The sequence below is a fragment of the Ammospiza caudacuta genome, chromosome 4 (genome assembly GCF_027887145.1).
Source record: "Ammospiza caudacuta isolate bAmmCau1 chromosome 4, bAmmCau1.pri, whole genome shotgun sequence".
NCBI classification, from domain to species: domain Eukaryota; kingdom Metazoa; phylum Chordata; class Aves; order Passeriformes; family Passerellidae; genus Ammospiza; species Ammospiza caudacuta.
Window position 1 is genome coordinate 1,091,019 of NC_080596.1, and position 16,422 is coordinate 1,107,440.

Consider the following 16,422-nt stretch of genomic DNA (forward strand, 5'->3'; position numbering starts at 1 on the left):
GGCTTGTTGAACTGAGCTCAACACTTGAGCACAAATGCAGCATCTGAGCAAAGGTAAGTGGAGAAGACTTGATAAAAGGGAAAAGGTGGAACTTCATTCTTTGACAGTGGTAAGCTACTGTGTTTTCAGAGGGAGCTGCACTCAGTGTGTTTTTACATGGCTTCTGGAGCATTTGCTTATGGCACTGTGGAAATTCCTAGTGAAAAGAAGTATTGTAGTAAATTAATTTTAGTTAAAAAAGACAGAAGCCCAGATGAACGAAAGCATCGTGATAACACCAGCAAGGAAGTATTCTATAAGGTGGCTTGATGACTTACCTTAAAGGAGATTTCATACTGCTCTCCTCCCCATATTTCTAATCCTGGATCATAGCCTCCCAGCTCCCAAAACCATTTCCGGTTAACGGCAAACAGACCTCCAGCCATTACAGGAGACCTGAAGGATGAATAAAGCAACACAAACAATAATGAAGATGTTTGGCCCGTGTGTGTGTGTGCCCTCTGGGTGTGTTTGTAGGAATGTTTGTTTGAATTGTGAAGCTATGAAAGGCATAGATAAACATAGATGGTAGTAGTGCAACCAAACAATATTTACCTTTATTCGTCCAAAGAGGGGGTCTAGATGAGAAACAGGCAATGTGGTAGATCTAGAGAATGGTAGACAGTCATGCACAAACTCCTTTTAAAAAAAAAAAATCCCAACAAAACCAAGCCCAAAAAGCTAATAGCCTCCCCAAAAGTTCTGTTTATTGCTAAGTAACAGAGAAAGAAAGGGACTCTGGAAAACTGCCAAAGTACTTAATGAGTCTCAGTACTCCACGTGAAGTAATGTGCATTTGAAAGTGAGCAAAAGTTTTCAATTAACTTCAGTCTCATATGTGCTGGCTAGAGAAGGGCAGAAAGGTGAAAGAGGATGGCTGAAGAGAAGCTGTTGGGAGTTAAACATCTGCTTTCCTAAACATTTAGAACTCCTCAAATGTATCTCACAGTGGTAATGTGACATATAGGCAAATAATTTGCTAGGCTTCCCATGTTTCCATTTATTCCATTAATAATTATGTGACATTTTCTTAAATTGACTCAGTCTTTTCCACAGACAATATAGAAAACAAATGAGATATTTAAAGTTATTGTTAGAAAATAACAACAAAAACATATTGCAAATTTCAAAACAGGAATTTTGTACTGGAAAACAAGCATTTTCTCTTTTTATTTTCTTTCAGTATCAAGAAGACCACCTTTCTAATGCAGTAGATACAGTGACAGCTTTCAGAATTCAAATGTTGCTCTTCAACTTATTCCTTGAAGTTGTGGTGGAAGGGGAATACAAGGACATCTATGCTGAACAGGAGGGAAACAACACGCTTAGGAAAGTCCAACCCAACTATACAATTCCATCGATGCAGATCAACACCAGCCTTATGAGTTTTACAGCAAGAGGCCAGAAGGAACATATTCATTCTGATAGCTGGTCAGACAGAGAAGAAAGGACAAAGCCACGGGACACCTGGATGGCTTCCAGGCAATGATTCCTTAGCAGAGAGCCAACGTGAAACTGCGTCCTGTGCCCTGTGTTTTGTAGCAATAAAGCCCCAAGGGAAAATTATTCCATCCTGGGGCATTTTGTTTTGAATTACAGCTGGTGGTTTGTTTGGAGCTATGGGAGCAGATGGTATCATCCTGGAAGCCCTGACTGGAAAATAAAAACTTCTCCCTTTGCCGCTGGTTTAGGATTTGGCAGTGAACTTGGGACTGGTAAATATTTCAGGAATCCATGCATAAGTTAGAAGTTTACTGAAGAGGACATCATGTTAATGGAATATTCTGCCATATTGTCTCTGCCTTAACACTTTTTTAGGCTGCTGTCTTTTATCTATGGCAGTAGAGACAATAAAATAGCAAGCAAATAGCTGAGTGGTCTCTGCCACCATCAGGCAGCCAGTGAATCCCACACACGAATGTTAGAAAATTATCCCCTCATTTGCATTCATGGTAATGAGAAACATTATGGATAATTTTCCTTTCACTTCTATATGGTAGCTTAAAAAAAATTAAACTACCCATTTTCATGACTCTTACAGACTAATTTCATTTTCCTTTAGAGATTACTTTTTTAAAAGCACATAGAAACTTTGAGAAACAATCCTTTGCGAAAAAAAATCCAAACTGGCAAGGCTGTGCAGTGTAACATACACTGAATGCTAATACTTTTTTACTTTTATTGACATTTCATATATCAATATTGACTGTCTTTCCACATATGAATAAATTAAACAGAGATTTTATTAGAAACCTTCCCCTGAGGATTCTGACTACTACAATACATTTTCAATTCCTACCAAAGTAAATCTAATGTCCTTTTTGACTTCAGGTTTTAAGTGATCAAAACATAATGTCCTTTTATAAAGGACTTACAACAAGAATGCTTATAACTAAATTGCTACTGACAGAGGAAATGTAGTCCCAGAAATCACTGGGAAAATGCAGGATTTCTCTGCTTCTCATAGATACAATATCTTTCCTAAGCATTTCCCTCAGTAGAGTGAATGGCCTATAAAAAATGCGATTGCTGCAGGTAAATCAGATGAAAGATAAAAAAATTAGAGACTTAAAAATCCAAAATAATTGGCAAGTACTTACAAATTATATTTGAATAGATAGATTTTTCCAATGATAAATCCTGAGTAACGAAATCCCTTGTTCTTCAGACGTGAAAGTTCAGAACATTTATTGTAATTAACAAAACCACCTAATGACTGGAACCGTAGCAAACCCATAATTTTTGCAATTCCTTAAAAAAAAAGTGAAGAAATTGAATGTAATGTTGCCCCATTAATTCCTATTCCACAAGATGTTCTGACATTTGTTGTCTTGTAGGAAGAGCAATGAAGAGGAAAAGCAGGATGGCCTTTTGGTTTTCATTAGAGTGGAATTAGTAATAAGCTGTGTGAAACTGAGTGCTTGGCACAGCATGAATTCCACTCCATGCCACAAGCAGCTACTGCTGAACAGGCCTTAAATTGTCTCCAAAATATGAAGGCAAGAGTCCAGTCTTGCAATCATGGGCGATATGAAAAGTCCTTATGCATCAATAGGATCACTTACACAGATAAAAGAACTGCACTGAGCCCAATGGAGAAGAATTAATCTCTTGTTTAGTGGCTTCTGTGTAGAAATGTCAAGTACAAAACTATGTTTGTAGGAGTAATTTTTTCATGAAATGTCCTACTCAGATGCTTAAACAATCAGACTTGAGCTATTATAGCATAATATTATGGGAGTAATTACAGTGGAAAGCTGTAAAGTTCTTACGGTCAAAAAATTAAAAGGACAAAGACTCCTAAAACATCACAAAAGCTAGAAGGGTAAAATTGCTAAACTTAAAAATATTTGCAAAAATCCTTCCACCTGAGAACTACTGCACAGACTCATTGAACATACATGAAAGAACAATATTGGAAGTAAAAGCTAGCTGATTGAAAAATGGCCCAACTGGTCAAAGATTGCTGTGCTGAATAGAAAAAGAATTTGATTCAGTTAGAGCGTAAAACCCCACAAAACTTGCTTTGCAAAAAAATACAGACTGAGAAAAAGGCAAGCAAATACTTAATAGGAAAAGATACATTACAAACAAAAAACGGCACTAAAGGAAGTGTAGCAGTAGCTCAAACTGTAGCCAGCAAAAATTTTTATAACTGCTTGCAATTAACATGCAGAGGAAGGAAGGAGATAATTTCACCTATGAATTTTCAAGGTAAGGGAAAAATGACATGAACTTCAAAGGAATGTGAAGGTACTTGCAGTAGAAACAAATATGGTATGTTACAAAGAAGCAACCTGCATAGCAGGGCTTAGAATCATTACACTGCAAGAGTGATACACACAGCGGAACTAAAGGATTTGTGAGAAGGGAAGAGAAGCTCTGACAGCCTGCAGAACGAAAATGAGGGAAATGAAAATGGGAAAGCACTTGTGCTGGATGACGTGCACAGTAGGTACACTGATAGGAAGCACCTGCCCGAAACAGCTGCAATTTGGCCATTATAATTGAATCCAAGGAATGGCACATATTGCACTCTGCACCCCTCTGTATAACCCAGACTGGTAAAAGCCTCCGTGCTGAACTACTGAACAGAGGCGGATGAATGCTGGACAGAGGAGTCCATCTCGTGCAGGACACATCAGACAAACTGACCTTCAGTGCCAAACCCACGGGCACATTATACAAAACCAAGGCAAACAGCCCGCAACAGAAATCAGGACTAGGTCCTACTGACCTCGTGGCATCAGGGATGTAATGGAAAAGGAGGAAAGGGGCCATGGTGCTGCTGGCACAGTGACAGCCCCAGAAATGACTGGTGACCTACTGAATGCAGCTTTGAGCTAGGCTTCTGCCTTTTTCATAATGAAGTTCAATGTCTTGTTAAGCAAGAAGCGTCCCTTCACCCCCGAGATGCCAATGAAGGCACTCCAGGAAGGGGAATAAATTCAGTTACCTTGTTTCACTGGTGACTGCCCCAGGTTCTGTCTGCAGTGAGTCCTGACACTGTATCAAAGCTTCTCAAAGCAAATAGCAGAAGCTGGCACTAATCCTAAAAAAAAGTTTGAAAACCCTGAAAATTAAAATTTATGTATGTGTAATGTTAGTGACAGACTTGGCTACTCGGAGGAAGTGAATGCAGGAGTAAACCAAACTGAAATTAAGAGGAGTTGATCAGATGGCACGGATGCGATGTAGGTTAAGAAAGTAAATGACAAAAATAAAAAATTAGTAGTTGCTCCACCTAAAGACAGTTTCTATACTGTGCATAGTAAAAGATGTCAAATTAGCTGAATGAATATTGATAAGGCTTTGTGAATTTCTCAAGAAGTAAAAAAAAAAAGTGGAATATTTTATATACTTAATTCTCTAAGCAAATATGATGAAAACGTATTAAAATGTATTTTCAAATGCACCAACTCTTTTACATTTAATATTTCTGTAAGGCATTGTTTTATCTTTTATCCATTCTAAAACCATGACCCATTTCAATGTTTATAAAATCATCAACATTCAGAAAGTAAAATCTGTCTCTGCTACATTAGCCTACGGCAGTTACTCTTTCTTTTTTAACTCAAGTGTCCCATATTCTGAACAACTTTTACCCCAGATAAATGTAAACTACCCGTTCAAATGATCATTGTGCTGCAACAGGTAGCAGCCAAGTTGTATTAAACTCAACTTCCAAGTCTCTCTATAATCACATTAAATTTTTAAACTCCATTTTTGTTTGGGAAATATTAAGATAAAACCCCATTCTTCAAATGGTGAGCCAAAAAGCTGTGGAGAGTCAGCTACAAAGGAACTTCTAAAAGTGCTTGACTTTCAGTTTATAGAAGTTTCCACTGTAATTTCATCACAGATTCTTGTTTTTCTTACTACATTGCTAAACTTCATTAAAAAAATTATATTGTAAAAAAGCAATGAGTCCTTATGTGGGTGATGAGGCCCTTTTCTCTCATATTTAGAAAATTAATGAGAAAGAGATGAGCTGGGTAGAGACCGAAGACTCGGAAGGAAAGGCTTCTCCTTCCCATAATTACCTCTCATAATCCAAGAGAAATCTGTCTGAATTATTGTTAGAGGAGATCTACAGCACTCAAACTAAGCAGGTGGGTCAGCACAAATGAGCATCCTGAAGGTAAAAGTAAATGAAAGCTTCTGGAAATGTCCTGCAGGCAATGGTGTTCAGAAGGATAAAACCAAGGAGCAAATGAACAGGTGAAGTCATGCTAAAGAGACAAATGTAATACACAAGCAGTCTCACAAGATTGAGACCTGAGTGCTGCAAAAGCAAGACAGCAGAGCCGAGAGCAGCTGAGCCACATTCATGTCATGAGGAGGGATGGATTTTGGACACAGCAGCAAAAAACCCTTCAATTTATCAGTAGGAAGAACTGCTAGAGAAAACAAAAACAACCTCTAAACACAATTTGAAACAGCTCTGGCACTTTAGCACCTTTTCAAATTGACGGATATTATCTGCATTCACAGTTGTCCCTTGAAAATATAATCTTTGAGATTAGATGTAGAAATGAAGATAGATTGGAGATAAAATAGTATCAACTGTCCCTAAAAGAGGAACTTCAGGTTTCCTGGCTTTTGCTGAGCTTTGATTCTATCTTCCTATGAATAACAACAGTTCATTAAATCCCATCACTACCTTTGTGGAAATTCTCTCAGAACATATGGGGGCAGTAAATGAAGAGAATTGCTATCAAATGTTTTCTTCCCCTCCTTAGACAGAAAGATATAAACCAGAAAATTATCTTCCAGGGCTTACTTTTGCTTTATTGATTCAATTAAGCCCAGTATAGCATCATAAGCAAAGTTTAAACTCAAGGAGAAATTTTCAATTTCATTATTTACTGAAGACGACATCATGATAATAAATGATTCCTTCTGAAACATAACCACTGGGCTGAAAATAGGTTCTTACTTTCAAAATAGTCCTTTAATTCAGACTTTTTCTTTAATTCAGACTTTTTCCTCCCAAGGCAGATTCCTAGATTACAAATCAAATAAATCAGGAGTCTGCTGTTAAAAGTTACAGATGATTTTGACTAAGTTATTTGGATTACTACAGCCCTATGTTTTTTAGAACTCTAACATATTATTGCAGATTAAAGTAGATTTAAAGACATTAGAGCCCACCCAAAATAGCTTTGTACATAAGGTGTACACCCAGCAGCCTGGGTGGTTTTAAGAATGACCAGTGAGGAAAAGAAGCCTTTCTGATAAATACACTACGTGCCACTGTACAGCACCACGTGCACACTTGTAGCGGTTGGGGACTTGGAAAAAAGACCAACAAGGCTGCTGAATTGCAATCACCACCATCAACTCCACACAAAAGAGAAGCTTTTACTTGTTCTGGATGTCCTGCAGTATTTCAGGCTCTGGCTTTCTTTGTGTAACACAAAATTGATTCAGGTGGGCAAATAAGAAGGGTAAGAATTAAAGCACTGCAAGGAAATGGCACCTGAAGTTTCAGTGGCTTTTCTTTTCTGTTCCTGCCATTGTTCATACACCAGATCAGACTGAATAGTTAGTGAAGGTCATCTCCAGAACATTTCTGAGTTGCAAAGATTTTGAATAAGTGGAAGTATAGTTACAATAACCTTCTCCTGATTTTTTAGCAAAGTCTTTAAAAACACTGCTGCCTAGCCTCCTGATGGAATTGGCTTTTCTTCAGGGTCCCACAGACTTCCCCTGGTGAGTGACTCAAGCAGACAGAGCTCTCACACTAGGCTAACCAGATGAGACACACAGTTAATGAGATGGCTGTGATCTGCCATGGAGCTGAGGATGTGGATGAATGTTATTCCTTTGATCAGTTCTTCCACAGTACTGTCAGCAAGTGCCCCCACTCCACCCTTATGCACAAACACTGCTTCAAACACAAGCAGGGAAGCGGGGACAAAAGGTAATTTTAATATTTCATTTATGTCTGTCTTTGGGGATAAATGCAGAAGCCTGAAAAGATTCCATGCTGATGGGTGGGGGGGAGGCTGGAGCTTGGCACAGCTTTTGTAGCTGTGCCATTGCTACAAAAAGCAACTCATCTATTTGCTAGTGGTCAAAGATTTCATGAATGCTAAGTTTTAAGAAGGCAAAAAAAAAAAATTATGCCTGAAGAGGCTGTTATGCAGCCAAAGACATTCTGGGATCCTGGAAATGTTCTCTTAGATGCATTATTGCCATTTATTAAAGCTCTGTAATTTGCGGTGTTACCCTATTATGGAGGGTAATGGGGAGCCAGGCATTAGATTCTCCCAGTCTGCACCAGAGGCACAAGAATATTTTCTTGTGGAATCTGTGAAGCACTGAAAGGAGCTTTTCAAGTACAGAAGTGACAGAAAAAACACTGGAAAGTACTTCTCAATGGAGCACAAAGGAGCTGAAAACTGATGAGGTCGAGCACTTGATTATCCCATGATAGCATCTACTTTTAATTTGATGTTGTAAAAATGGACAGGCTGTGGAAAACCAGAGAAATGAACCTTCCTGGTTTATTATCAATTGCAGTGAAATTAAGTATGTGAACTCTGCACCTGACTTTGAAGGCAAATACAGCTAATCAGTTTGCCATGGAACTCTGCTAATTTACACAGGCCATAGTGGAAACTGCTGAGCAAACCACACTGATCTCAGAGTTGGGAATGAGAATCCCTACACAGTGCAAGTGAGACAACCAACCTCCTTCCCTCAAGGAGGCTGCACACTAAAATCCTCTTCTAGCTGTATAGGAGACATTTCTAAGAACAGCTAGCACCTTTGGGAGCAACTCAAAAGCAGGATAACAGGAGATGATATGGCCTCAGGCTGGACTGGGTCCATTGCTGGCTTTTAGGTGACTCACCAACAGAGACTGCAGCTGCCTTGCAAGCTTTTTTCCTCCTGGATCCAGATGCTCACACAGCCCAGATACTCTTGTCCCAGCACTGTCCCACTGCCTGCCATGTAACAGCACATGGATCAAGAGGGGTCACCCTAACCTGTAGATATCTATAAGGAAAATACTGCAAGGAAAAAAAAAAAAAAAAAAAAGAACTGAAAAAAATAACATATAAGCAATGTAACTGCGTTACCTCAAACCCCAAGACTCCTGTCTCCAGAAAACTTGCTTCCAGAAAAAAGTATTCTTTTGTATTTATCTATACTAATAATATATGAAAAAAAAAGTGTTATGGTTATTTTAAGAAACATCTCAAGATTTGGAGAAATTGATTTGGGCAACTGATGCCCAAATAATTTAAAAAAATGTGTTAGAGACAGTTCTATCACTTTAGAATTACATTAGAAAGCATAAGAAAAGGTGTATCAAATCCTGAACTGGCAGGAAGGTAAGCTGAACAGTAATAAGAACTCTTGTAAGTGGTGAGATGATCACAGAATCTTCTGGGTTGAAAGGGATCCATAGGTAAATGGCCTGTACAGGGATCAAACCCACAACCTTGCCATTTTTAGCAATGTGCTCTAACCAACCCAGCTAATCTAACCTAGACAGGCTTTATTGTTAAGAGGTTACAAAAGAACCATCCACAAACCCATCAAAAACCAACACAAAAAACACAATGGAAAAAGCAAATCCTTAATCACAAACAATCAGAAAAATCTTTGTTAGAAATAGCAGCTACTGACCCACTGGAACTGTAATTTCACCTGATCTCCACCACTGGCCACATCCACCACCTCAAACAAATGGGGTCTGTATCATCTAGATCATTACTGACAGATAGTTGCATTAAGTAGATGTTGTTCATAGGAGGAATTGGTAATACTGTTATCATTTTGCAGACTACACAAAGAGTGCTCAGTGCTTCTCATCCAATGGGTTTCTTAGCTCCTCTGAGAAATAGTTCAAATGCAGATTCAAAAACAACTCAGGGTCCACTTTAAGACCTTGAGTGCTCACTTTTCCCCACTTTCTTGGCCTCAAAGGTGGAGGCTGTCCCTGGGGTCGTGAGTCCAATCTCAGTGACAGGCTCAGGTGCTGCTGCCGACCCCGACTTGCTGCCAGCACACAGATGGGCTTCAGGCCTCAGACCTGCTTCCCCCAAGGAGGAAAACTGCTCCATCTGTCCAAAAACTTCACATCACCTTTGTTTATGCTGCAGTAATCTACCCTTAATCTTTGAGATCATCATCTGTTATCTGGTGGCCAGGGTCAGCACAGTTATGCTGACTGATAAAATCTGTACACCTGCAAAGGACAGAAATCTATACTGTCTACACTGTCACTATAAACTTCTTTCTTTTTGATCACTTGATCTGAGTCTCCTGAATTCTTGGCTTCAATCCTGTCCTACAGCTTATTCCCCAACTCCCTGCCTAGGAAATTTTTTTTGCCAGGTTCCCTGAAAAACTCTCAGGGGACGCTTCTCTCTGCAGCTGGTGTGAACTGAGGAGCATGGATCTCACCAGCAGGTCTCACTCCTGACACTTACTTTTGTAAACAAAAACAATCCCTCGCTAACAGCTAACCAGAAAGGAGAACTATGATGCCATAAAGACCAAGATAATACATCTGAATGTTTTGCTAGAGAAAACATTTTCAAACCACTCATCTCCAGCTAGCAGAAGAGAAGAAAGGCCACAGAAAGTGTAGAGAAGAACAGTAATTAGGTCAGTCTGACATTTGGTGTCCTACATTTGTGAAAATAGTTTCCTAAAAACTTCAGCTGTACAACAACACAGAACCTAACTTAATACACACAGTAAATTGTTGGCTGTCATTACCAGCAGTAAGACTGGAGAGTTATGGCTGTAAAGCAGCTGCTGTAACATTCAGCCATGTTCTGCTGACAAGAAGAAAAAAAAAACCTAATGAAAGATTTAAAGGAAGAATGTTATGCATGAACCTTCTTCGACAGGCAATTAAAATACAAATTGCAAAACACAAATAAGTACATTATGAAACACAGAACTGCAGGTCAAAGATTGAAATCATTAGCATTGACAGAGTTGCATTTAAAGCTTTAATTCTGAGGCTGTACATAGGATGCTATTCTTCTAAATGCTACACTTATAAAGGAAGATAAAGTGAAACAGAACACTATGAATATTTTCTCCTCATAACTATACTTAAAAGCAGAACCATGCTTCCATTGTAATTACACAGGATGTTATTCCATTAACAATTAATATTAGAAGCAAGTGAGAAAGCAAACAAGCCAAAGGGAAAAAATCTGCTTTCAAGTATTACTAAAAGAACTCCATTCATAACTTAGTTTTTTTATTAGTGATGAGGCTTAATCTCTCGACAGAGGCAGAAAAGTGAAATGGTCACAACTAAACAGTGTTTTGGGCTTAGGTGAAGTGGATTCCCGACAATATCTTTCAATCACTTGCTGGTGCAACTATTCCTGGAGGCTGAAATCTGCTCTACCTGGAAGGTACAATTTCTTGACAAAGAATAATAGCAAGAAAGAAAGACTAAGTACATTTTCTGAGAAGAGGAATGAGCTTCACAGAGGTCAGCATTTTGTCTTCATTGCTTCTCTTTCCAGAGCAGGAAACACAGCTTCAAGCAAATCTGACACAGCATGCTCTGCATTAGCAGTTTTCTTCCTCCATACATCACCCTGTCTGTACCAATACCCTTTAGATACCTTGCCATTAATCTAGGAGTGGTTTATACACCTGTGTTTTCCAAGGGGAAAACTCAGCATGCTTCAAATCCCAGTGCAGAAGCAACAAACAAAGCAACCTTCCTCTTCCTGCATCACACGGGAGGGCTTCACCTTGAGACTTGATTTCACTTTCTGGGAGATTTAATAAATCAGAGAGAAATGGATGCAGGAGATGCACCCCCTGTTTGGGGTTTTCAAAGACACACCCTGTCTGCTGTAGGACAGACTCTAATTACAGACAGGTGCCATCTGAAGTGACGCCTAAGAAGAAAATTAGGAGACAGTGAAAAAAATCTTGCTATTTTTTGTTTCAGTAAATTGAACGACTCTGAAATTTCACAGTAGATGTGAGCACAGGATCCATGTATGTATCCCTGGTAGTCCTTCAAGATCATCACATTACTTGCTCTGCACTAACAATAGAGATGGCTGCCAGGCAAAACTCCAAATGAATAATGTCATTCTCCACAAACTCCCGTTGCCATGAGCAATGGTGTCCACATGATGAACACCACACAAGTGAGCCAATATTCCTTTACCTCTCTGTGGAATAATGAAGTTCACTCCACTGTCATGATCCATTCAGAGCATGTGTGTATGTATTTCATTACCAAGACAAAAGCCAACAGCCAAGTATGCAGCAAGAAATATGTGTCATATTCTTGACAAATAATGTATGTAATAAAAAGTTCCTGTTTCAGAGAAAGGAATATAATCAAGAACATTTTTTTCCTTGCATGAAAGATTTTGAGTTCAATTTCCCAGCCACAGTTCTAGTGAAGAAGCACAGCTAATTTGTACTCTAGGTGGAGACTAATGAAAGATCTTTTAAACATATTTTCTAATAAGAAGTCAGCATACGATCTATTGCAGTAAGTAGTAGAACACAGAAATAATCCATTTTCAGGAAGTGCATGTCTTGTCTGCTGATATAAATAATCCTTTGAAATATCAATTCTTGCAAAAAAGATGTTTGTTTAGAAACTGATACATGAGAAGGTCTTTCCCCAGTCACTAAACCACTCTAGCTGAGCCTTTATACTGACCCATAATACATTTTTAGTGCTATTATATAGGAGCCTACAGTGAAAACAATTTTTTTTATATATTATTTCACACATGCCCCAAATGTTAACTTTGAATATATTGTTTGCATTTTTCTTTTAATTACTTTACATTGTTATAAATCTTAAAATAAAACCTTTTCAAGTTAAACATTCCCTGTTATTGTAATCCTTGCAAACTGACTTTATCACAAAAGATTTTATTATTGTTTCCCTCTTAGGAAACAAATATATAAATGAAGTACATCAGTGAATTAAAACCCTTCCCTCCTCCCTCCATCTCAGTTCCTAAATTAAGTCCCTTGACTGGAGAGTTCAGCAAATCACTAAGCACTTTTCTTTGTCTGTGGAAAAGCAATTTTCTTAGCAAAAAAATTTATTCTACACAAGTAAACCACCACTGCCACTGAAGTTTTATATAATCCTCTGTAAAATATTAAGGGCTGATGAACTTTAGCCAGTTTTCTCCTTGATCACGTCACACACTGCCCTTGCCTGATGAAACTTCAGTAAATAAACAAAGGGGGAACAATGCTACAACTGTGAGAAACCTGCCCAGTCTCCATTGGAACAACTCAACACTATCCTCTTTTTAATTACTTTTTCCATATCAGAAAGATACAGTGTCCTCTCTCTCTCAGTCTTCTCTGTTCTGAACCTCATCTGGAGTCTCCAAATTCCATGGCTCCCAGATAGGGTGGTCAAATCTGGACATGGCAACGTGTCCATGACAGATACGCGAACTGGAATATCTACCTGCAACTTTTATGGATGTTAACGCATCACACGATAAAAATGGAACTTTATTTAACAATATAACACCTTCATCCTTTCCTGTCACAGTGCTAACTAGCTATTTGCATTCACGCTTTAAATTTCTCCTCAGCAGTGGCACTCTTTGCTTTTCAGCGCTGAATTTCATGTTAGTTCCTTCTGATTATTTCTTCCATTTGCCAGGACCAAACAACACTGCATTTTGACTATCTTCTCAAAGATTTGTAAGCCCCTGAATTTGTAATTCACATTATTAATGAAGACACTCAATAGGATGTTCTGTAGAGCCATTTCCCCCAGGGACCTGCACCAATACTTGAGACAGTCTCACAGCTTAACATCAAACCATTCAGAGCTACTCTTTGGCAGAAACTTCTCAGCCTGTCATGGTCATCTGATGAAAAATAAAGTAACCACACTCTACCCACTTTAGGAGAAAGCAATAATGGCAACGGCAAAAGCCTTGGAACGGAGGCCACAATCACTGCCTGCCTATTCTGTTAAATAGCCAAGTTCCTAACACTGCTTAAGGTACCTGATGTCTTGCTGTTCCCAAAGGGAGAGCATTCCCTGCTACAGCCTGCACGTGTGTGGTCTTATCCCCACAGAACAACAGCTTTATCTTCCTCAAATTGCCGAATTCACTCAAGCACTAGAAAACAAGACAATTTTCATGAGTGCAGAGGGTTTTGTTGAGTTTACATGCTCCTGGAGGTGGGTATTGTAAAGCCCAGGAGGCAGCACCAAGCCACCAGTGTGACAGACTGTCCCGCAGCAGGGGTATCCTCTCTCAGACCTGGTGGCAGGGAGCTCATTTTAGCCCTGTGTTTCATGGCACCACATCCCCCAAGAAAGAAGGAAATTATAGTTCTGTGACAGGGTCACTTCTTGACAAGCCCATATTAATATTTTTTATTACATTTTAGATAACTTAAAGTACATTATTTAGTATTTCTTTACAAATTTTTGATTCAGGATCAAAGAAAGTCTTACGTACTTCATGATTACAAAATCACAGAATCATCAGGTTTGGAAGAGCCCTTCGTGATCACGTAGTCTAACCATCAACCCAATGCCACCAAAACCACTCCTGAATTAGGTGGTTTAAACACAGATTAAGTATTCTATAGAATCTACCATCACTCCTTTTCTTTTCCCTTCTTCCCTCATCCACAGTAAGTCAATAAACCTCTTGACTGCCCCAAAACTTTTTAGCAAGCATATATAACCTTGCACACCACACAAATCCTCCTCTTCACAGCAGATCAGATTTACGAATCACTGGGGTAATCCCTGCATCTGCTGTACATGGCAGAGAGCTCCTGAGAGCATGCTGAATTTTAGGATGCTTCTGAGACTCAGAAGAATATGGCTCCTGCAATGATGCCCCACATCTGCAGGATTCTGGGTGCTTGAAATCAGAGTCACACCATCACTCCAGTTCTGGAAGAATCTGAGGAAGCCACAGAGGACACAACCTTCATCTCAAACAACTTTTCCCTGGCTCACCTCCTGTGGCTGCCATCAGAGTGTGGTAACCCTGCCTTGAGGGCAGGAAAGAGTGTCTGCAAGGAGCACTCACAGATTGATGACACTCAGGATTCCATTTGGAGAGCACCAGCTGGAGTGTGCCTGCAGCCAACTCTGACATCACTCCTGCAGGTAACTAACATGGAAGGCTGGCTAATTTGGCTTTAAGTCTGTCCTGCAGGATGTTTTACTCAGGCATCAAGCTTACATCTGACAATGATAAAACATAAGAACTCTAACAAAACATTTGACTTCATGCCAGCGTTTCTGATTCTTCTCATTTATTTGCAATAACACTGACATTTACATTCAGAAATCTCAAATTCAAAACACCTTCCTTGTTAAAATCAGCTTATTTCTTAGGCTTACTAAATATTTGCATGCTCTTTTCTCTGAGCATCTTTCCCACTTAAAATTATTTCATTAATAACATTTTGGAATTTATCTTTATGGATCAGAAGTTCCATATTTGAACTGTTTTTATTGTAACCAGTCAACCAAGTCACCTGGTATGATGCTGCTCTTTCTCCTTGCTTCAGTGTAAATATCCTGTTGGCCATTTGCTTTCCTATAAGGCCTGCAAACAGAAAGCTGAAATGTATTTTCCCCCTGTTTTTAAGATAATAAAACTCTGTATCCATCACCTGAAGACCAAGAGAAAGAGATTCTAGTTCCCATTAAATATCGGTAACATTTACTTTTTGTGTTATTTACTTAAATTTTAGGAAATGCCTAATTTTTAAAAATTAGTTCTGCCAAAGAGCTAATTAACTAGTTAATTTAAATTAAGTAAGTTATAAAGAGGGCTAACAGCTGGAGAAAATAGGGAAAGAAGGCCTAAGATATGGTAGCAAAATTTGGCCTCAGGAGTGTCCTGTGTGGATACTCCTGTTTTTTAGGCTTTACAGTAAGTCGCTTGTTTTGTACTTCATCTATAAAATTCAGTGTTAATATCTTTCTACGAAGCTTCCAATCCTGAAACATCATTCCTTTTTTAGCAAAACACATCTCTCCAGCAGTAAGAGTAGTAGATCAAACACTAGCCAAAGAGTCTCATTATTATCTTGGTAAAAACAAAATTAGTTTCATTTTCCAAAAAAGGTAAGGAATGGAAAAAGAACTACCAAAGTATTTAACACATGGAGAAAGGGACTGTCCTTCTGTTTCTCTTAAAAATGAGGTAGATGTAGGACAGGTCATATATCAGCATTAGTTTGTGTCTGTCTGTTTTTACATGTCTTAAAAGGTTCAACTTTTGCCCTGTTTCGTACCATAGGAATTTTGGTATTAATGTGACTGAGGCTAGGGTATCTTTTCCAGAGTTTTCCAGCTCTGGCTTGCAGGTTCCTGTGAACTACAGCTGGTATTTTAAACTGCTATTCAAGTACTCACAAAACAAGGAATATATAATTGGGACATTTCTTTTTTCCTGTTTTTATCCATTGCTTAGCTAATTATGCTCCAGAGACACTCTCTGGCTAAGCAGCAGCAATGCTGAATAATTCAGAAATAAGGAATATCAATGTGCAGAAAGGAAAGCTGTCATGAAAATCCCCAAGGATCTGTTTCAGCTAACAAACCTGACAGCATGCCAGTGACCAGCCCTGCCCCTGGCATTGTGATGAGCCTCTACTGCTCCAGCTATTGTTCTCATCTACAGATCTTCTGTGTCCCAGCAAGACACTCTCCAAAACACTGCATTCCTCAGACTGAACTGCCTAACTTTGAAAAATGGATTATGGACCCCTGAGTTTGCTTTTCTCATTACTATTATATCTCTGGCAGGATGTGTACAGTGTTAACAATACTCTTACAGGGACAAAACCCAGAGAGAGGCAAAAAGGCTCAGAAAGGAGAATTGTCCAACATAATTATTGACA

General features: G+C 38.9%; 1 protein-coding gene across 1 annotated transcript in view; it reads right to left on the minus strand.

The window, feature by feature from the left end:
- The window catches only part of GALNTL6 (polypeptide N-acetylgalactosaminyltransferase like 6), a 418,612-nt gene that overhangs the window by 37,407 nt on the left and 364,783 nt on the right, over window positions 1-16,422 (minus strand). The window contains exon 7 of the mRNA XM_058803958.1: window positions 318-435. Within this exon, the coding sequence (XP_058659941.1) occupies window positions 318-435 (118 nt within the window). The remainder of the gene's footprint in view (window positions 1-317; window positions 436-16,422) is intronic.